This window comes from Asparagus officinalis, chromosome 2 (genome assembly GCF_001876935.1).
Source record: "Asparagus officinalis chromosome 2, Aspof.V1, whole genome shotgun sequence".
Classification (NCBI taxonomy): domain Eukaryota; kingdom Viridiplantae; phylum Streptophyta; class Magnoliopsida; order Asparagales; family Asparagaceae; genus Asparagus; species Asparagus officinalis.
Window position 1 is genome coordinate 20,525,377 of NC_033795.1, and position 22,644 is coordinate 20,548,020.

The 22,644-nt window shown below is 35.2% G+C and overlaps 1 protein-coding gene and 1 pseudogene across 2 annotated transcripts; both read right to left on the reverse strand.

Moving 5' to 3' along the window:
* Positions 685–9,419, reverse strand: LOC109830470 (autophagy-related protein 16). Of its 2 annotated transcripts, none has more exons than XM_020397730.1 (5): positions 9,293–9,419; positions 8,161–8,287; positions 6,803–6,984; positions 6,528–6,723; positions 685–1,918 (listed from the first exon to the last, which is right to left on the reverse strand). In XM_020397730.1, exons 1-5 carry the CDS (start codon positions 9,301–9,303, stop codon positions 890–892), a joined length of 1,545 nt encoding a protein of 514 aa, XP_020253319.1. In that variant the 5' UTR covers positions 9,304–9,419; the 3' UTR covers positions 685–889. The 2 variants fall into 2 exon arrangements, with proteins under 2 accessions (XP_020253319.1, XP_020253320.1); XM_020397731.1 differs by lacking the exon at positions 9,293–9,419 and adding an exon at positions 8,377–8,581.
* LOC109830916 lies at positions 9,105–20,486 on the reverse strand (annotated as a pseudogene).

Consider the following 22,644-nt stretch of genomic DNA (forward strand, 5'->3'; position numbering starts at 1 on the left):
AGGGAGGGGGAGAAAGAGAGAGAGAGCAGGGGAAAATAGTGAGAGAACAAACGAATAATATTGAGTTTTTTCAATGTAATATATACCCCCAGATCAACAATATGAAAGCATGTGCCTAAGTTTAGTGGTGGATGAGGGGAATCAGTGTCTGAGAGAAAAAGGAGGAAGAAGGGGAGAGGAGGAAGGAGATGGGTTAGAAAAGAAGAGGAATAAGGAGCCATAACCATTAGATTTAGAGAGAAAAAGAACAAAAGAGATAAGGACATTTTAAGATTTTTTTTTTAAATTTTTTATTATCTCTATACTTAGTTGACAAGGAATAATTGCTAAAGAAGGACCGCAACACATAGATCTCCAATTTAAGGGCTGCAGCACATAGGAAAAAGTTAAAGGGGTGCAGCACATGAAGTTATTACTTTTAGGGTCTTAACACAATTTTCCCAAAAATTAAAAATTTGATGTAAAAATCTAATTTTTGACATGTTAAAAATTCAACTTTTATGGGCAATTTTAATAAATAAGGGATTTATTTATTTTTTTGGAATCTAAAAATAATCTTTGAACTTTTTTCTAAAAATTAGAAAAATAAACCAAAACCATAGATCTCGCCTAAACCTCTTGCATTCATACCCCTTCTCACAAATTAAATTAAAAAAACAACTAGAGTTACTATTGAGGCCATAATTGCTAATAAAAAAGTTTATAAATGTTGGTTAAAGTAGATAACCAAAAAAACGTGTGTGCGCGCGTGTGTATATATATATATGGCTGCTCATTCAGTAAAATGAGCTACTAAGAGAGTAAATGATAGGCTCATAACCTTTAATGTGACAATTAAGATAAGCCTCATCACGTGTACATCTCTTGAGAGCTCATTTTGCAAACCGCATCATGTCCATATACATATATTCCCATTTTTATCAGCCGACGCCAGCAAGTTACTCAATCCATCCCATGCACAAGATAGCACATGCGAAGAATGCCCCCCTTCAAGAACACTCGCATCTTCCTTCGCTCTAGTCCAAACATAAACTGCCCCATCAGCCGACCCAGCCGCAACATAATTCTCATCAGGACTAATGCACGATCGACTCCAATTCGACGCCACTCTATTCCCACTCGCCCTAAAAGTCCCACAAACCTCCAAAGATCTCACATCGAACAAATTGTGAAGATTATCTCTGCCACTCGTCAACACAAAATTACCGCTCCGAGAGATGTTTACAGATGTCACTGCCTGTGAATGGGCTGCCACCTCGGTTATCAACTGCCCTGTTCTACTGTCCCATAATCTAAGATTTCCGTCAACATGGGCTGAGAAAATCGTGACTCCATCGATGCTGTAACAGACGGCATTGCAGTTGCTAGCAGAGATTATGGTATTGATGCAAAACCCTTTGTGGAGGTCCCACACTTTAATAGTGTGATCAGAGGATGCACTCACTATACTTCGACTAGAGGCCTTACTTGCATCAACGGCGCATACTTTGTTTTGATGTCCAGTCAGAGTGTGGCGGATTCTACCTGAACCAGAATCCCAAACAATGAGCTGATTGCTGCTGCTAGCCGCAATCACAGATTTATTATCATGGGTGATAGCAAGGTCGAGGATGGAGCCGAGGCACCCATGGAGAGTGGAGGTTAGGGTTCCGGTGTTTGAGTCCCAGATATTGACGAGTCGGTCTTGGCCGCCAGTGATTAGTTTGTGGGAGGTGGGCTCGAATTTTAGGGATCCACAACCGCCTGCATGGGCTTGGGTGATCGTGTGTTTCAATGTAGATGGGAGTGAGGATTCTGAGAAGTTATCGTAGTAACCAGCTTCTCTTTGGCGAACTACTCCGTCAACTTGTTGTCTTGCGAGCTGCTCGATGCTTGAGACTTTGAGGCGCTGCATCATGTCCTCGTACATTGAATTAGCCTGTGACAAGAATAAGGGAGCTTGTGTTCTTTACAAGGTAAGAAAGCAGGACGAATAATGGTAGAAAATATAATAAAAATTTGTGTTTTTACACATTAATCCGTCAAATCTTCAATTATTCCATAATAGTCCATCAAATCTTAGAATTTGCTTCTAATTCCTTCAGATTCCTCATTGACCAAAATTCCCTCAGCTTATGATCCCCTGAAACCACGTGTTCATGAAAAACATAAGATGAGGTCATTTTGGTCATTGAGGGACCTATTTGCAGACCCCCTAAGAATTTGAGGAACTTATGAGCAATTTCAAAGATTCGAGGAACTAATATGAAATTATTGAAGATTTTGAGGGACTAAGATCTACAAAACCCAAAATACAACAAGATAACTAAATCAGTGATGTGCCAAAAGGTACCAAGTCCTTTTTCCGGATTAAACTTGTTCATTTAAGAGTGGTGTTAGGGGCACACCCCCTACCACACCACCAACCACACCCACCTCCCCCATCGCTACAGTAAATCGGGCCCCACATGGAATTTTAAAAATTTTAAAATCCCATGTGAGGCCCGGTTTACTGTAGCGACGGGAGAGGGGGGTGTGGTTGGTGGTGTGTTAGGGGGTGTGCCCCTAACATTATTTTTCATTTAATTGGTTTCAACATAGTAGCTCCCATCATTTAGAATTCGCCACTCAATTATTACCAATATAAATCTCAACTTTTATAATAGGATCATAGAGAAATAGATGCAATATTTTGGTAAAAAGAACTAATTATTTTCATACTGGAATTCTATCATGATGGCAATTAAGATTTCAGGTGTTCTAGATAAACCAGAGATGTCCCGTCCTCCGATGAGCATGTTGCTTAAGAAAAATAAGTTATTATTGTGCAAGAATGCTGCTTTGTGTGCATATGATCTTGTATCGTGATATGGATTCACTAGTAACTGACAACAGAGCATAGCCACGGACATGATATATGGATATGCTAACTTCAAAAATTAAAGAGGAAAACCATAAAAATGTACTAATACTATATGTATATGCATATATAAAGAATTAGGGGAAATCAAGACATAACTTCAAGATTTATAACAAATTAACAATAAATCAAAAAATGCCATTTCATATAAACTCGAGATCCGCATAATAAGATCCGCAAAACAAAACATATTCTACACTAAATTCCAGAATGGTCCAGCAAGGTCATACATTTGTTGGATGTGTTCCGACACATATCACAAAGTTTTGCATGTGCCGACGCAAATTCATGTTGAACACAAATACAGGGGCCGTACCGCAACATAGCTACTGAAGAAACATTAGGTTTATTTCTTTCTTTCTTTTTCTCTGCGTGTGTTTCTTGGGTTAGTGGGGGGAACAGCATCCCACCTAGCGTAGGTAAAAATAAATTATACTTGTACAATGACGAACTCATTGGCTGCATCACGCCTACCATAGGAAACCTCTTTTCTCATACTTACCTTGCACTTGATCAAAACAAATTATTAGAAAGCATACCACTTTCATTAGGTAGACTTTTGAACTAGAAGAACTTATTTTGTCCACTAACCACCTCTCCAGAATCATATCACCATCATTGCGGAATCTCTCCTCTCTTGTAAACAGCAAGAATCAATAATTCTAAATTCTCAAGAGCTATTAACTTTGAATGAATGTCCTAATGTTTTCTTCTAGTTGCTTCCATGACATGTCATTAGTAATTGAAAAGTTTTATTGAATTTCTATGTACAAGTTAAAATATAGTGTATGCATTATTTTTTTAGCACATGCACAAATGAATGACACTGCTGAATTTTAATATATAACATACAAAATGAAAAGAACCTTCAATCATACATGCAGTAAAAAGATAATCAGAACTCTGTATTGCACCTTATCAAGGTAGATTACATCAATTCTTTCACATCAATTCTTTTCCACTGTCAAGCTGAATGTGTGACTCCAGGATTTATTACTCTCTTGAAAATAAAGCTCTAGCTTATAGTCAAATATACGTAAAATAAACTCTCAAATGTTTTAAATGTCCCCAACATATCCTCACTTCAGCTAAGATGTGTTTTGAGCTCCAATGCATTTCTGAAGGTCATGCAGAGTATATCGTGTCTTAATAAATATCATCGACATGTCAGGTTTGATATGATGTATATGATCAACATTTTCTCAATATGTCCCTAATATGATGTTTCGCGCATGAAGTACAAGTGTTCTGGTTTATTATTTATTTATGTATTTATCCTATGTATTTATTGTTTATAAGTAAAATAGTTCTATGTGTAGATCTTATTATGTTGTTTACTTGTTCCATGAACAAGTCTCGAATGATCTTTACAGTTTTATTAGATAGATAACAAGTTTTATTAGATAGATAACAAGTAGAAATTCATTACATTAAAATTGTCAACATCTACACATCAGATATGCATGTCTTTCATCGACTATGGTGGCTTCTACTTAAACTCGAAACTCCCAACATCCACTATCTGACATGCGTTCCCCCTTACCCTATGGAACTGTTATCCATCATTTAGACTCTTGGTTCTCTCTGTCATGATTTAACAATAAGTTGCAGTCCAGATCACTAAGGCGTACAAATTTATGATCATTCTAGCAGAGGAAGCATGGACACAGACACAGGACACAAACAATGGTGGCACAAGGACATGTCAATCTTAAAGCTTGGATACAGGGACAAGGCCTTGACTATTGAATATGCATTTTCTACATAAAATATACATCCAAATCATAATGATTAACAAATTCATTGCATATTATAAAGAAAATAAATCAAACAAAGCAAATCAGAAAGCCCAATCTAAAACTTTACCTAAATACAGGTCTATGAAACACCATGCACATGTTTGCAACTCTTTTAACTTTTGTTAAGATAGTCTCTCTTATTTCAAAAGTATTCTTTTATGTCTATTTGAGTGAAGTAACGCCATGGCATGCAACATTCCATCTTTACAATTTCCGATAAGCTGCACTGATGTGATGTTTTCTCATTTCTTAAAATCCGAGGGAAAGGTGACCATCTAGCAAGTGTCATATCCAATATGTGTCTGACAAGAATGCAGGAACAACTTTGAAGTGTTTTCCCTTCAACGATTACAATAATGAAATATCAATGGCTAAGATCAGCTATAAAAGTTTCTGTATTCCATAAACTAGGCTTTTCAGTTAATCATCAATTCCCTACAGCAATAGTTGTTCCTAATGAGGAGTCTTTCTGTACATTATTAAGGAACTCCACTAAAGGTTGTGAAATTTTATCTGATGCTAATATTAATTCATCACCTGTCCTCAATATTGTACAAACCGTCAACAGAAAAAACAGCCAACCCAGTATTTTCTCACAGGCTGTCATCATATGGGCATTCTCACATGGCATACAGCAAATTCATCTTTGAGAGTTAAACCAAGCATAAAATAGGATCAATCTTATTTTTGAAACCTAACACAAAGTTAGCAAATTCAGGTTGGCCTTGATTGGATGCTGCTCGAAATGGATCAATCTAACTGACTCGTTTAGACACAGGTCGGTTTTTAGGTCTGAACTGTAGACCTTTCTAAATATATTGACAAAGGGAGGTCCTTCCTGTGGCACATTCATGGTAAAGTCTATGGTTGGTGTCAAGTTTGAGTCCATGGCTTTAAATGATCTATGTTAAGCCAGGACTAATCTAAATCTCATTACATATTGAAACAATTATAGTAAAGGCAAAGTGGGTAATTTATCTAGAACCTGAATTGCCATTTTATGTCATCAGTTCCTACTAATACTAAGTTAAAAAAACATTCAATCATAAGTCCATGACAACCCATTTAAAACCTGACTAGGTAATATATGGTTGGACGGTCATGTTTCAGGTCACTAGAAACATAAAGGGGTCAGATCACAGATGCATATAAAACAAATGTCAGTCACATCAATTCCCAAACCGGACAGCTTGTTATCCCCTACATGTAACATTTATAATATTATGATTCATAGTAGTCAAAATAGTCCAGATGCCCTTACTACCCTCAACTCTTCATGTGATTATAATAATGATACCATGATAAACCTTCTCCCACAAAAGTGTGATCCTTAAGAAGATCAACTGAATTTTTTCTCTATAGATAGCATATACCATATGGAGGTGCATGCAAATGTGACCAAATAAATGAACACAGAGTGACACACACAGGACGGGCCAATATTTTCCCAGCTTGGAACACGGTGTTACAGTGTATCACAAGCAAATACGACCTTCGGGCCGAATATTGTGGACTTTTGGCAAACAATTGTGCAAGGTAAATGTTTTCCCCTTTGCTCTCCCTTTTTGAGTTATTTGCTAAACTTGTATAAGAATTCAGAATTAATACTGTTTCTTCACCACCTTCCCTTCTAAGGTAAGCAACCACACCCTTCCCTCCCTCAATGCCTACACACGAAAAGATTTATCTTCTGCATTGCTAAGATCCTAAATACACATCATGAAGAATCTCCATAACAGAAAACATGATTAATGAATGGAGTAGTTTATGATCTCGAAACATAGAGAAGATTTCTCAACATAGAACCCAAATTGTGGCAGAGACATTACCTCATTAAGCTTTTCTGCATCCTTCATTTTTTCTAACATCCAACGATCAATCAAGTTCTTGTTGTCAGCCTCTGCATTCTTCAGTTTCAATTGAACCTCCGCAAGTTGTGCTCTAAGTGAATGGTTCTCACTAATACAGAGATCTAAACCTTTCGTTTTCTCATCCAGACTCTCTTTCAGTTGGCAGTTCTCTTCTCTAAAAATTTGGACCACAAAAAGTTAAAAACTGCTCGTAAGGCAAAACTGTTTAGTTTAATCAGTTAGAAATCAGCAACCTTGTTTGTGCTAGGTCACTTTGCAGTGCTGTAATCAATGCTTCTTTCTCTTGAGCAAGAAACTTTGCGCTTCTGCATTCTGCCACTTCTACTACAAGCTGCTCAGATAACCGTGACTGAGCTTTATAGCATTGTTGCAGCTCTAGTTCAATCTTTTCAGCTTTCTCCTTCCACTCTAAGCCCTACATAATTGATCAACAAACAGTTTTACATGGCGCTCAAAGACGAGAAAGCAAACCAAATTAAAATAAAGAAAATCAATTAAATACATGAACAGTATGGATTATGGGTTCAAAATACTGAAAAAGTCTCAGAGAGAAACAGAGCAACAAATACGAATTAACTGTTCGAATTATCTCACTGCAACTCAACCTGATATTATTTTCAGAATACGTACGGCCAGTCAATTAATATTTGCTCTCATACTCACACTGGCCGTTGAAAGGCTGCAATCAGATTCTTTGATATATGAAGGGTGCTGCAGGGAGGGAGCTCATGTATTCACATGGTTGATATTGTTGCATAGCAGGTTTCACAAAAGTTTGGAAGCTATCTAGACACTTAAAGATCTGCTTTTGTCAATTATGAGTTTCTTTCAGGGAATCTGGCTTCTTGAAAAGTAAAAATGTGTGATGTTGTCTCCAAAAAGAATGCAAAACCAAAGTGACATAATTTGGATTAAACAATTAGTTGATGAGTTAAGAGTCTACCAAAAGTCATGATGAGATTATATGTCATAACCAAGCAGCTATCTACATTACATTTAACTTAGAATTTTATGAACAGAGCAAACATATTGAACTTAATTGTCATGCAGTCGAAAGAAGGTCACCGGTATAGATTATGAGGATCTACATATAAAAATCAAACATGTCAAGTTTACATTTACACCTTGGGCGGTACACTTAATTCATTAAACCTCCTGGTAAAAATGCATGGTACTTATGCTAGCTCAACTAGCAGTGTTGAAAGAGTTAGATTATATAGGATCAATGTATTTAGTCCCACATTGACTAAAGATCCCATCCTATCATATTCCTTTACATAGAGGAAGTGTTACTCAGACCAATATATGAGAAACAAAACAAATATTTCTCAACTTTTAAATTTAGAGTTATTAAATTTTGTCCGTGAGTCAATATGCACCTTCAATCTCTTCATCATAATAACCTCAATATCAGATTTTCGCACTATTTTTTTTTTAAATCATCATATTCGTACGCACCCCAATTGTTTGTCAAAATGCTAACAAGAAAACAATAGAGAAATCACATTAAGTCACACCAAAACCCTAGTTTCAACAAACCCAAATAAAAAAAGAATCAAACTTTGACCAAAATCATCATCAAGAACAGTACCTGAACCGCCCAGGGCCTCGAGAGCGCATCAATGGCAGGAGCATGAGCGCCCTCTTCGACCAAACGCCGCTTCCGAAGAGCTCTAATCGCGAGGTTTATCGCCCTGCTCCCAATTTCATCGAAACTCCTTGAAAAAATTCAAAATAGAAAAAATTAAGGCATCGAAAGAGAGAAATCTTACGAGCTGAAATAAAATCAATGACTTTTCCCCCTCACATCTTTCTCTAATTAGCTGCCGATAATCTGAGTATCAAAGTTTGGTTCTTTTTATTTGTTTTTGTGCGATCGCAGATTGAGATAGATTTGAGAAGGGAAAGTAAAAAATTTTGTAGGTTTTTGGGGTCGGGAAGAAAACTTGTGGAAAAGCTAACACGACACCAATTAATGTCAGCGGCGCTATTACGTATGGAGAGGATCTACGGAGAACAGTAGGATTCTGAAATAGGATTCGTATTTTTTATCATTACTAGTTAGATTGCACGTGCAATGCACGTGGTAAAATTTTTAATATTAATTTAAATTATAATTATATTTATGGAAAGATTTGGTATAAATTTAATGAATGTACACAGTATATATGAACATAAGCTAAAAATTAAAAATGTTTGATTAATACATTTATATTTAAGGATCAATTATGCGATAGTAGAGTGGTTGTATCTACATGGTGATTGATCAATCAAATACAATAACAAGAATATACATAAAAGTAATGTTTGAAGCTGTGGATGTAAATCCAAGCAAAAGCTTCTGACTGCACTTTGTGTTTCCCTTTAGATTGATGAATTATAGCGGTCATGAAGTTAACCCTTGGAAATTGACTAATAACAACATGAACTTCCCTGTAGATAAATTTAAATCATAGTTAATTACTTAATTATATACTCTACATAAGGTAATACTCCACTTTAACGAAAATCAAATTCTACACAGATACCATGTCATATTCCAAAAATCATCATACGGTTTAGTTTATTTTCACCTGAACTTGTACCTGAGGATTCATCCAAAACAAAGTCACACAAACAACATATTTTCAGTTTTTTCTCTTCCCAACTCATGTGAATATCCCAACCAAAACTATGCTCATTTGCAATGCAATTGAACGATAGGAACTCATTGATCACCTAACCTTGCAATCATGCAATACTCAGTTGTTTTTTCATCAGGTACACCCAAAGAAATCTCACGATCAAACCGTCCAGGTCTCCTTAAAGCTTGGTCAAGTGCATCTGGTCTGTTTGTTGCTCCGATAACAAGAACATAACCAAGCTTCTTCTCAGATGTTTTTGGGAATCATCAGAAGACTGAGTGCAATGTGATTCATCCATGCAAGTCATATGTTGTGTTATTATCCGCCGTTCCATCTCCCTTTGCAGGTTTTCTCGCTTGGAAGCAATTGCATCTATCTCATCAATGAATATGATTGATGGGGCAGTAAATTATCTTATAGTTTCTTCAGAAACATCTACAACAATCATGTGCAAAGTTAAAATAAATTGATACTTGATATTAAAATTTATCAATGTCATTTAGTCATGAAGTAATTGACAGTAATCACTTAGCACTTCCTCTTACAAGAGCAAATCAATTAAAATTAGCTAAATCCTAGACTGTTTCAATAGCTCAGAAATTAGATCAGATATCCCATGGAAGAAAATTATTGTGATGCTGAAAACTATGAAAACTGTCACTAACCGTGGACGTGATATTTGTTAAAAAATTAGTTACAAACTGTCACTAACCGTGGGGAGTACCTTAGTATGAATTGGTCGGCAAGATTGAACGGTTACAGGTTCCCCATGTTCGATGGATGTAAACCAGTTGTTATACTCGAAACAGAAGAAAAAAGAAGGAAAATGGAAAAAAAATTAGTTTGTGTATGCAGTGTTATATTCGATGAGACCTAGCTGTATAAGAAACTGGATTCTGGATCATTGAAAACTTTTAACATGCCTGATCAATTGCAAACATCACAGGAATATCTTTCACCAATGATAATTCCTTCCTCAAGCGAACCAATATCCCAACTGAAGCATGAGAATAGGTAATGCCACTTTGAACAAGCTCAAATAATGTGGATCCTTCAGGCATTGCCATGGAATCAACCCCTTTCATCATTCCAACACCGGCACCTTCTCCCAAGGGAATAGGCTCCAAAATTTAACAAGGTAATTGTTGTAAGCGAGACTTGTTGAATTCCAAAAAATCCTAAATGTCAACACCAATATTAGAAACAGCAGCTTAGAATCGGGGCTTTCTCTAGAAATATAGACCACCAAACAGGGCATTCATGATTCATATGACTATGCTATGTGGAAAAAGATGCCCAGATAAGAGAAGGAAAAAGCCAACTTATATGTTGAATATGAAAAGGAAAGAAAAGAATGCAACAGATACATCCACTTTTATCGACATTATAAAATTTTCATAGTAAAAATAAAATTATGAATTAATACAACGTTAGAGTTCAGGAATCCTAACTGAAAAGTATCTGTTTGTTACCTGATATGGTTATGATCCTCCTAAAGCCAACTCTGCCTTCATCTTAATCTAATTCTAATTATTAAAAGCATTTCTATTAGCATCCATTGAAAGTCCATGCAACAAAGCCATAAATTGAGAGATGTCAAAATGCCAAGATTAATTACTCACTATGTTGTGTACCAAAGGTAGTCTGTTGCGTTGAATTCCAGAAAATCCTAAATGTCAACACCAATATTAGAAACAGCAGCTTAGAATCAGGGCTTTCTCTAGAAATATAGACCATCAAACTGTATTCTAGAAAATCCTAAAGTACATGCACACACAAAAATTTAGATATTTGCAAGAATACTCCTAATATCAAAGAAAATAGTTAACATTTTATCACTGTATCCCACAAATTAATTTGTTGATTTGTGGATTTTTTCCACCCAGATTTGATTATTTAGAGGGTAGCTTTGCAAATAATTGGCAAAATGTGTGACTTATATATTAAAAAGTCAAATTTGTATTATACATCTATACAAGAGATTATTGAATTGTACGACGTTGAATCAAAGGTTTTGCTCACCCTTTCATTGTTGAAGACAGAGGTTTTACAGTCAGGAAGGATGCTAACAGACCAAGTAGGAAGATCATAGTGCATCCCATTGAAAGCTACTTTAATTAAATTTTGAGTATCACCTGAAAACGTGAGACTATACCAAGGAATGATGAAGAGTTAGTCTGTAAACCATTTATAAGGATGTTCTACAAAAAGAATATTTGTTTATAGCTAGGCTACATCTTGATTGCTTCCAAGTGATGTCCTAATAGGATCCCCAGAAGCCAAAGCAGGTTCACAGAACTTGATTGCTTTGTTCAAGTCTTTCAAATGGTCCGATTTTGGTTCTCTTAACAGACCTATGGAAAAAGAGTGTAAATTTTCAATAGTTGACAGAGAGCAAGGACAAAACGTGATCCCGGATTAAAATGTTTTATGTCATAATTGGTGATATAGTAGTGTATATTAAACATTTATTTATTTGTTATTAATTTCTTAAGTGTTTGCACATTCTCTATTGTACTCATTAGTAGTGCAAGAAGATTACCTTGTTTAATGTTTAAAGTGTGTTAGTGTATGCCTAATAGGTGTGAACATTGAAATTATCTACCTATAAAGTGTATTTGGTAAGAGACATATCTTCTCTTAACTGCTATAATTTGCCTAATTTAAAAATTACTGCATAGTGACTCGAAGAGAAAGGTGTTAAGTGAGAAACTGGCAAACTAATCATACTTATTAAACAATGCATAAGATTAACTGACCATATTCATCAATTGGAGCATCATAATCATAGTTTGTAGCTATGAATGGACCACCAGCTGTCTTGCCAAAATTCGTTCCACCATGGTACTATAGCCAAAAAGCAAGTAAGTAAAAGTCACACTTGTGAAACATAATATTTCGATGAAACACAAATAAATAGTACATTAAATCCTCACCATATAGTAGTAGAAATAAGATCCACATTTCTGTATAAACTGTGCAATAGGAAAGGCCACATCTTCAACGTGTTGATAATGAATTGGACCTCCAAACCCTGTAAACCTGAAATTTATACAAAAGAAAACAAAAGGTTGTGAATTTGGCTCAAAAATAACCATATCTTCCTAATTAAACTAATGAAAAGTTGCTTAGAATTCAAGCAATTGCCATGCAGTGCAGACTTCAGTCCACATAGATGGTTTATATGGCTTGTTTGGAGAGAAATCGTCGACATAAAATCCATTCCACGTGTTAATCTATACGAATTCAAGAAAATGTTTTACTATTAAGAATGATTCAATTTGACTATTTAAAGAGGTGCAGTGAGATAGAATATAAGATTACTAAAGCATGTGCAGTGGGTCCTTGTAGAGAAGGCAAACACAATTATAAATTATTTAACTAAGCTGTCACTGAAAAGGAATCCAAAATGATTTAAAAAAGAGAAGAAAAAACTTACAATAGGATCAGGTGCATCATCTTCTTTGCACATAATCCATTGAATCCCAGTGTCAAGGTCGAGTTTCATTTTTGCTGCCCAACCTGCATAAGCCTTTGCTGGAGCCTCATGATCCCGTTCTAGATGCCTAAATTCATTCTCAATCTGCGAAAATATAGCAATAAATAATCTAATATCGATACAAGCAATATTAGTATTACTATAAATTTGTAGAGATAATGTTGAAAACTTGTAACCTGAGATACGATAATAGTGTCACCCTGCCATTGGAATATATTTTCTGATTTCATCATTCCAACGATCTTCTGGGTGAAGTTCTGCATTTCCTACTGTAAAAGGGACAAGATCAAAATATATTCCTATGTGATTATAAACTTTTATATTAGCTAAATTTTGGGTTATTTCTGTACCTTGAAAGGTTCGTTATCAGTTCTGAAACTGATACCAGGCACATATTTGAGGCAAACATGGAATCCCCTATACATTACAATAAACCATAAACATAATTAAACATTAATATTTAAATTAATAAATCAATCCATAGTAAATTTTCTTATTACCCAAAATTCCATTCAGCACAAACATAAGGGCCAATGCGCAGATTGACATATAGGCCATCCTTCTGTACTAACTTGATGAACTTAACCAAGTCATACATGTCCTCAAAATAATACTGCACACCAAAAGAAAGTCATCGATAAATCATCAAAACTCTCACCAAAAATAAAAAGCTAAAGTTCTAGTATTTTACCTGGCCTTGGACAGGCTCATGCCCATTCCAGAAAACATAGGTTTGAATCCCATTCAAGTCCCCATCTTTAGCCTTTCGAATGAGATCCGGCCACATCTGAACAATACCCAAATTAAAAAAAAAGAACCAAAAATATTTCAGTCCGACTTTGAGTTTGATTTGGTACCCAACACACTCCTCCTGATTCGTTTGCCCCTCGTATGCCTGCTTTTTCCCCTGGATTCCCTGTTGTTGCTTGTGATGATGAAACAATGGTCATTGATGTTGAGTGGGTGCAGAAGAAAGAGAAGATTGGACAACGAATATCCTCAGCAAGCTAGAAGAAAGTCCTGACAATAAGCATATTTTTGTTACAAGGAATATATGCTGACACTGGATGTTTCTAGAGATCTAATAGAATTTCAGGACATTCTTATAGCACCGACACACATTTTTTAGTACTTTGTGCAGCTTATAGTGAAGCATTGGGGATTAACTTCATTGCTAACTTTTCATTTCTACAATCTTGTGTTTGATCCATCATATCTTGAGATAAATTTGTAAGATGTAAGGCATTTGTATATGAACATTAAGTACTTTTTATGCGCCTCCACTATCACTGTTAACATGGAAAACATGAATCTAAGTCTATGGTTTATTAATTTCCTTCCCCTCTGTGTGTTCCTCTTCTCTTAAGGTACATCTCTGTAGTTTGCATCTTTCATCTTTATCACATTTCCAAAGTTCCGGGTTTTAGGTTTACTGGAGCTCTATTGCAACAAATATTGACACACATTAGGATTGTTACTCGGGTGTGCTATGCTTCCATTAGTACAACTAAATGTTTTTTATCAGTATATGGCTTGACTTTGGTTGATGGGCTAAAAATCATGATACACTTTATGCTGTAATTGCAAAGATCTAAAATGACGAAGTTGAGCTGCATGTGTGCTGATGTGAGTCATCTGACTAACATGAAGAATTTGGTGAATAGGATAAGTTTATTGCTAATAGTAAGAAAATTAGTTGCCTTTCTTTTGCACATGTGACTGTTCTCTCAAAAATACTGAGAGAATCACAGTTTTTTATTCTGAAAGTTGTAAAGAAATTTGTGTTTAGGTGAGTTAATTGATTAGAAAAGTTACTCTAAATGTTAAACATAGTTAATTATGCCTGATATTTTTTCCTTCCCCACCTCTGATGTCTTTATGACATCATTTATATTATTCTACGCAAGAAAGTTCTCTTAGTCAGATTAGTTGGCACATTTATATTATTCTACGCAAGAAAGTTCTCTTAGTCAGATTAGTTGGCAATATACACACACACACACACACACACACACACACACACACACACACACACACACACACACACACACACACACACACACACACACACACACACACACACACACACACACACACACACACACACACACACACACACACACACACACACACACACACACACACACACACACACACACACACACACACACACACACACACACACACACACACACACACACACACACACACACACACACACACACACACACACACACACACACACACACACACACACACACACACACACACACACACACACACACACACACACACACACACACACACACACACACACACACACACACACACACACACACACACACACACACACACACACACACACACACACACACACACACACACACACACACACACACACACACACACACACACACACACACACACACACACACACACACACACACACACACACACACACACACACACACACACACACACACACACACACACACACACACACACACACACACACACACACACACACACACACACACACACACACACACACACACACACACACACACACACACACACACACACACACACACACACACACACACACACACACACACACACACACACACACACACACACACACACACACACACACACACACACACACACACACACACACACACACACACACACACACACACACACACACACACACACACACACACACACACACATACACACACACACACACACACACACACACACACATATATATATATATATATGTGTGTGTGTGTGTGTGTGTGTGTGTGTGTGTGTGTGTGTGTGTGTGTGTGTGTGTGTGTGTGTGTGTGTGTGTGTGTGTGTGTGTGTGTGTGTGTGTGTGTGTGTGTGTATGTGTGTATATATAGAGAGAGAAATATGGCACAAATTTTGTGCTTGGTAGTGATGTGTCACATCCTCATCCACTCACTACCCATGTGAATTTGTTCCCACATTTGAATGAGTGGAGGGGGATTTGACACCTCACTACCAAGTACAACATTTAGTCTTTTGTTTTTGACTCATATCTTATCCTCAACAATCGCTTCACTATGTTATATATTGAAACTATTATTTTTTTTTATATTTCAGGATAAAATATCTGGTGGGGGTAGGTGCAATGTAACAAATGGGCATTTTCTTGAGAAAATAGTGAGTCATCTATGACTTATTGGAACATTTTTGTTTTGCTAAAGCAATATGCCTTTTTGCCATATTAAATTTTGAGTGCTTGCTCAGTTCATCTTGTCTATGGGCTTTTTGTAGTTCATGTATTATCTTTTTTAATTCTTTATAAGGTAGGGGTGCGTCATGCCCTTGCAGTATTGCAACATGGGCACTGCTCGAGGGCACTAGCAGCAGGCTACTGTGGTTGCCCCCCCTACCCACCCACCCAAAAAAAAAATTTATCATGGTGGGCTAATGGCCTACGGATCTGATAATAAACTGACAAGAACAGAAACTACACTTAATATAGTTTGTAGTTTGTAGTGTCCCAACAAGTTCTCTTAGATTTTATAAAAAAACAAACTAACAACCCCAACCCACCAAAAAAAATTTATCATGGTGGGCTAATGGCCCACGGATCTGATAATAAACTGACAAGAACAGAAACTACACTTAATATTAGTTTATGTATGATCTCATAATGTGTAAAGTGTGACACATAATTGTAAAATTTGTTGAGATCTTTGAGAATTTTGGAATGGTAACTTCATGAATGATGTCATTGGGAAATAAATGGTATTAGCATATATGCCATTATGTTTATAATAAATAGCATATTTCATCTTGCTTTTTGCTTATTTCTATATGCAATCTTATGTTCTTGAGTTATATTTCAAGTTTGCAACTATACCTTGGTTTAATGTGATAAATAATTAGTGAAATTTTAAGTAACATTAAATCCTAATGGCCTTCACATGATTTTCATCACTTTGTACTACTTTGTGGGATGAAATATGCTTTAAAGACAATCAATTTCAATCATTTAGGCAAGCGTACACCTTTAATATACCCAGTTTGGTTCAGGGATTAATGAAAATTATGACTATGTTCTTCTTATAAACATTTTTGGTTGGATAAATTAAGAATTGGTTTATATCTATCATCGAAACCAAGTAAGTCATGTTTCCATAACTTGTGAGTTTATTCAATATATACATGGACTGATGAAAGAAGGATATACTCTCTACAAATGATGGGTTATTATTGATAAAGAAGCTCTATTCAGTAAACTATCCAAAAAAAAAATGACTGTGCTTGCAAAATGTTTGGGCAGCTTTAACCAATGAGTGCCTGAGATGGTTAAATGTCTGGAATGCACCTTTTAGGGGAGGAATATACTTAAAGTCGCAAAAAAAGTATGGTATAAGGTAGATCAACCAAGATGTTAACTGAAACAATAGAGAAGTATATGCTGGTTCCAACTTATCAGCCGCAGGAGTTAATGGAGAAGAAAGGACACATCTAGATGAAAATTGAGTGAAAGGAAGGATGTTGTTTTATGATGTTTACTTACCTCTTATGAGGTAGCATTATTGCGTTTCTATGAAGTATCTAAACTGAATTAATTGATATATTTTAGAGGCTTATCATACCTTTTCTCCTTAAAATTCTCTGATAATTGGTATTATGTTAGAGGTTTGACTGGCCCATGTGATTATTGTTGTTTTGTAGTCTTCCTACTGTACCTGTAGTTTTTTATTTCCATTATTATATTTTTAGGCTACTCTTATGTTTTTTTTCATTGATGGTGATGCAGAGTATTTTGCTGGATCTGGGTTCTTATCATGCATAAAACACATTTTCTTGATTTTCTTTTTCATTTTTGCATCAGTTTCTGACAAATTGATTCTAGTCATAATTACCTTCAGAACAAATTAAGCACTTTGCTAGTTTCATTCATGAATAGTAAAAAAGTAGTCCATTTTGTACATTTACAATAAGAAACTCTAGCAGCATTTCAAAGAGGCACAGGATTTTGTTTATTAGGATGCAGTCCACAATGTAGACTGTTTCTGACGTTATTAGGTTTTTGCTGCTAACATCTATATTGTTGACTGGATATGCAGTCTTGTTTATTGTTATTGTTATAAAGCAACCCTGGGGTATGGATATGCAATTTTTACAAGGCAACTTTGCTTTTGCTTGCTGCATATTGTAGAGGTTAGCAGAAAATTATCCGAGGGGTAGTAGAGAACTACGTGGATCTTTCTTCAATATTCATGGTCCGCAGGACACAATGCATTGGTTCTCTGATCATGGAGTTGATCTTAAGGTTATCTAATTGAAACATGTAGCTTCATTGGTTTTCTTCCTATATGTTCTTGGGTTGAAGATATCTAAAGATCCTAAACTACTATCATGTCCTCTTCAGACAGAAGAAGACGGAAGAGTTTTTCCTGTAAGCAATAACTCGGCTTCTATAGTAGATTGCCTACTTAATGAAGCAAACAAGAGAGGAGGTATGGTTTAGTATCCTTCGGCTGTATGTTTCATTATAAATTCTATTATAGTGGAAGATGATAAATTTTGATCATTTGCAAATAATCAGTTGGAAATGTGTCAAGTGATTAGAATGTGTTCATTTAGCAAAAATAATTTTCATACTGTACTACCTGAGTGACTCTGTCAACAATGCAATCATCAGCATAAGTTCCTTTATGGATGCATGGTAGCCGGTCAAACCTAGGATCCTTGGCAATCCTGTAACAAACCAATGAATAACTCAGTCATAGCAAAAGGAAATATATGCACTTGCGGAAATGATACTAAGGACCAATGCAATATGAAAAGGGCAACACCAATAGCTTCAATTAGAAAACTGCATAACCACAGCCACAAGTACCATGATAACAAATCATCTTTGAAATCAAAATCTTGGTTAAAGGAGACTGAAAGAAACCTTAAAGCTACCCGATATTTCTGTCCCAATTTTTCAAGCTCAGCCATGACACAGTCCGTGATACAGGGAGTGGTGCCTAAATAAGCCAATGACAGTAAGATTGGCGTCAGCAATTAATTATTAATAAGACATAAAGCCAAGCAAAGCAAAGCAAAATGAAGGTAAGGAACAAGTATGGTAATAAAATACAAACTGAGTTTATCTTCCAACTCACATTTTGCATACAGACAGTCCATCATTCCTTTCTCCAGATCCAACTACACGTAAAGTCAGATCCCTTGAGTAATTAGTAATCACATATTTTAAGATTTAATAGAGTAATCAAATACTGGCAATAATATCAAATATCTTTGGAGGAAGTGATTATTTCTAAACTTTATGCACACGGCCCCTGAAAAATTGTTTACTTTGTTAATAAACTTCTGTTGTTTATCGATGAACATACCTAAAGTCATGCATATCTATATCGTAGAGGAGCATTCTGCCGAACTAATCAATGATCATGCATATCTATACCTCCAAAGATAAACAACAGCATTATCAAGTTTGATTTTTAATTTGTTCAACTATATTATCAAGTTTCCTTTCATCTCATTCCAGTTGATGTTTCATTACTTATTAGCTTTATCATACGCAATGATAATAGCAAAACATTGATACTTCTACTTTGCTCTTTTTTATTAATTGTTGTTATCCATTTATTAGGATACTTCTACTTTGTTGTTTTATACCAACCATAATCTCAAGCCACAAGTATCAGAAAGTCTCAAACTCAGAATTTAAAAAATCACAGCATTATGCAATTCACACATAAAATGTTGCCATAGAGCGCATAAGCAGCCTCTAAATATATAAACTGAGCCCTGACATCATTAACCTTAACAACTTCCAACTCTGAGCAAAGCACATTGGTTTCTTTTACAGACAACGTGAGCACATAACTTAAGATAAAAGTTAAAACTATACGATTTTAAAAAAGCACTACGCCTCTGTAATAAAAAAAATCTTTGAAAACATCACTCCATCGAACCCCTGGACATTTGGGTGGAGAAAGAATCCTTGATCAACTGTAGCTTTGAAGACGACGATGGAGACTACTTGCATATGACAAGCACAAAAGCAATATGAAATTATGTATCTTTTTCTATAAATGTATATGACCTATGCTAAATGTACAAAAATAGAACTTGAACAATAGACACAACAATATCATTTTGTCTGCAAATACTATCTAACAAACTCAGTCAAGTTTCCCCTTTTGTGTCTGCAAATACTATCTAACAAAGTCGACCACCCCTAATTTCCTCAATTCAGCTCAAAATAAAAAAAATAATTCACCAAAATTAACTAAAAGGACATAAACCATAAATTCAAAAAAAATAACAATTGAATTTTTACCTGTTGAAACTGACACAGGAGCAAGATAAAGACTTGAAGCAAGCCCTAATTCGGACAATCCTTGACCTATTGTTGAATTAGAACAAAATGAAATGATAGCTAATTAGAACAAAATGAAATTGACCTATTGTTGAATTGAGCAGAAAGCGTAGGAAAAATTAAGTAATACCTTCTTCAATGAAATTCCTTACTGATTCTACCCGATGCAAAAATTCTACCCGATCTTAAGCCTTCAATTTGAAAAGATCGTGGGACGGGGTAACGTAAGAACCGAGAATGGGCTGAGAGGAAGGGTAACGGATGAACTGGTGAATTGAATTCATCTCTAAAAGTTGTTGGAGGTAATGGAAGATCAGAGGAGGAGGAGGAGGAGGAGGAGGAATTGAAAGGAGTAAAGTTTGGTAATTAAAATGACCGATGAATTGAAAGGACCGATGAATTGAAAGGAGGAAAATATGGGTAACTGATGAAAGGGTATTTTGGGGAGGATATTTTGGGATATGTTTGGTAATTAAATTTGGGGTAAGGCTATTTTGGGGAGAGGAAAGTTTTTCATGAACTCCCTCTTTTAAAGGGTAGATAGATAGATAGATTATTAGGGGCTGTTTGGTTATTTCCTAAAAAACCAAAAAATAGAAATGCAAACCAAGAAAACTCAAAAAATACAATTTCACACATTTCCATCCCTAAAACTCACCCACAACATCTAATAAAATATTATTTTTATCCAACAACTCATCCATCACATCTAATAAAATATTATTTTCATCCAACAACTCATCCATCACATCCACCATATCTAATAAAATATTATTTTCATCCACAACATCACTCAACTCATCTCATCTCATATTTAAAAATTACTCACATCATCCAATAAGATTGTGACAACTCATCTCATCTCATTAACATTTTATTTCTTTGTTTTCCTCCCAAAAAGCTAGGAAAACAATTTCCTTAAGTGTGGGTCACATCATCCAATAATATAATGACAACTCATCTCATCTCATATATTTTCTTATTTTTAAGAAATAACCAAGCAAAAGAAAACAACCTATTACAAGAAATAGGTTTCTTATAATTTATTTCATTATTTTTTTCGCCAACCAAACAACATAAAAACAAGTTTTCTTAAAAAATCACTCACATCATCCTATAATAAGGTGACAACTCATCTTCATTTCTTTGATTTCCTTCTTTTTTTAGCAAACCAAACACTCCCAAAACAATTCTTTGATTTAATAGTTTTCCATTTCTTTGATTTTCAATTTTTTTAGGCAAACAAACATGCCCTTAGTTTAGAACAAGATTCAGATTTGAATTTAATTAGATGTTGTTGGTTGTCATTTCTTTTTTCTTGTTCTCAAACAAACATAAGAAATAGAAATCAATGCACTGTTACTATGAAGGCTTTTTTTGTCTGTGTGTGTGACTTGACAGTGAAATGTGGAGTTTTCTTTGCAAAACAAACCAAAAAAAAGAAAACTGGGAAAACTCTTGAAATATGCTAAAATCATTTCAAGAGGGAGTTTTCCATTTCCGGTTTTTTTGTGGAAATAACCAAACAGGCCCTAACAAAAACCACATTCCATTTAGGATCTATATATTATCACGACCCACCCCCCACCCCCATCACTACTCCCGTCCCCTCCCTCCGCTCGCCCTCTACCACTAACAAAAACCACATTCCATTTAGGATCTATATATGCAAATTAGCTTACATTTTCAATTTATATCTACACAATCTAGAAAGTTAGTTTTTCTTCTAATCAAACACCTGATTCCACTTTGCTGCTAAAAATTCCCTAAGATCTTAACAATATCCTAATTTATACTCACGTGTAAAGCACATGATCTCTCTTGTTGATCTTGTGCAGAGAGATCATGTGCTAGCTTTTCATATGAGATTACATGAGGATATTGGGATCTCCGGAAAAGTTTAGCAGTAAAATGGGATAAGGTGGTTGATTAGAAAAAAAATTAACTTTACAGGTAGTTTAGTTATTGTTGATGCTCGATATCAAACAGACTATTAATCCAGAAGATGATTATTGCGGGGTGATGAAGGATGATGGAGGGCCCGTTCCCTTCTTCGACTTTATGCCTGATTCTTGAACAGGGGTCTGAAGTTCGCGCTGCACAGACAGAAAGAACTCGTAAGAGGAATATAGGGACCGAGGGGCGAGCTGTAAGGACCATGAATTTTGATACTAATTAAAATAATTTTTTGGTATTTTAAAATATTTAATTATGATTTTTTAAAGAGTATTTATATTTTTCTCAAATTTCTATAATTTTCTATGATTTAAAATCCAAGTTTTATATTTATTTAAATAATTTTAATATTTATAAATTACTTTCGTGCGGTGAAAATTTCTGGAATTAATCTATTGTATTATCGATACTATTACATACTATTTTAAATAATATGTTATATTATTATTACTATTACGTATTATTTCATGTATTATGTTGAATTATTAATTACGTATTATTTATGTATATTATATTATTTTAATTATTACGTATCAGCTATCCTATTAGTATAACTGGTACGTTTTACTGTGTGGATAATTATCCCATAATTATTTGATTTTAAATATAAGA

Bases quoted from the DNA above. Each gene is read 5' to 3' on its own strand.
- LOC109830470 (XM_020397730.1), bottom strand. The intron at 6,985-8,160 runs GTACTGTTCTTG...TCAATTATGTAG, and splicing joins CGAGGCCCTGGGCGGTTCAG to GGCTTAGAGTGGAAGGAGAA. The intron at 6,724-6,802 runs GTTGCTGATTTC...CCAAATTTTTAG, and splicing joins AGTGACCTAGCACAAACAAG to AGAAGAGAACTGCCAACTGA.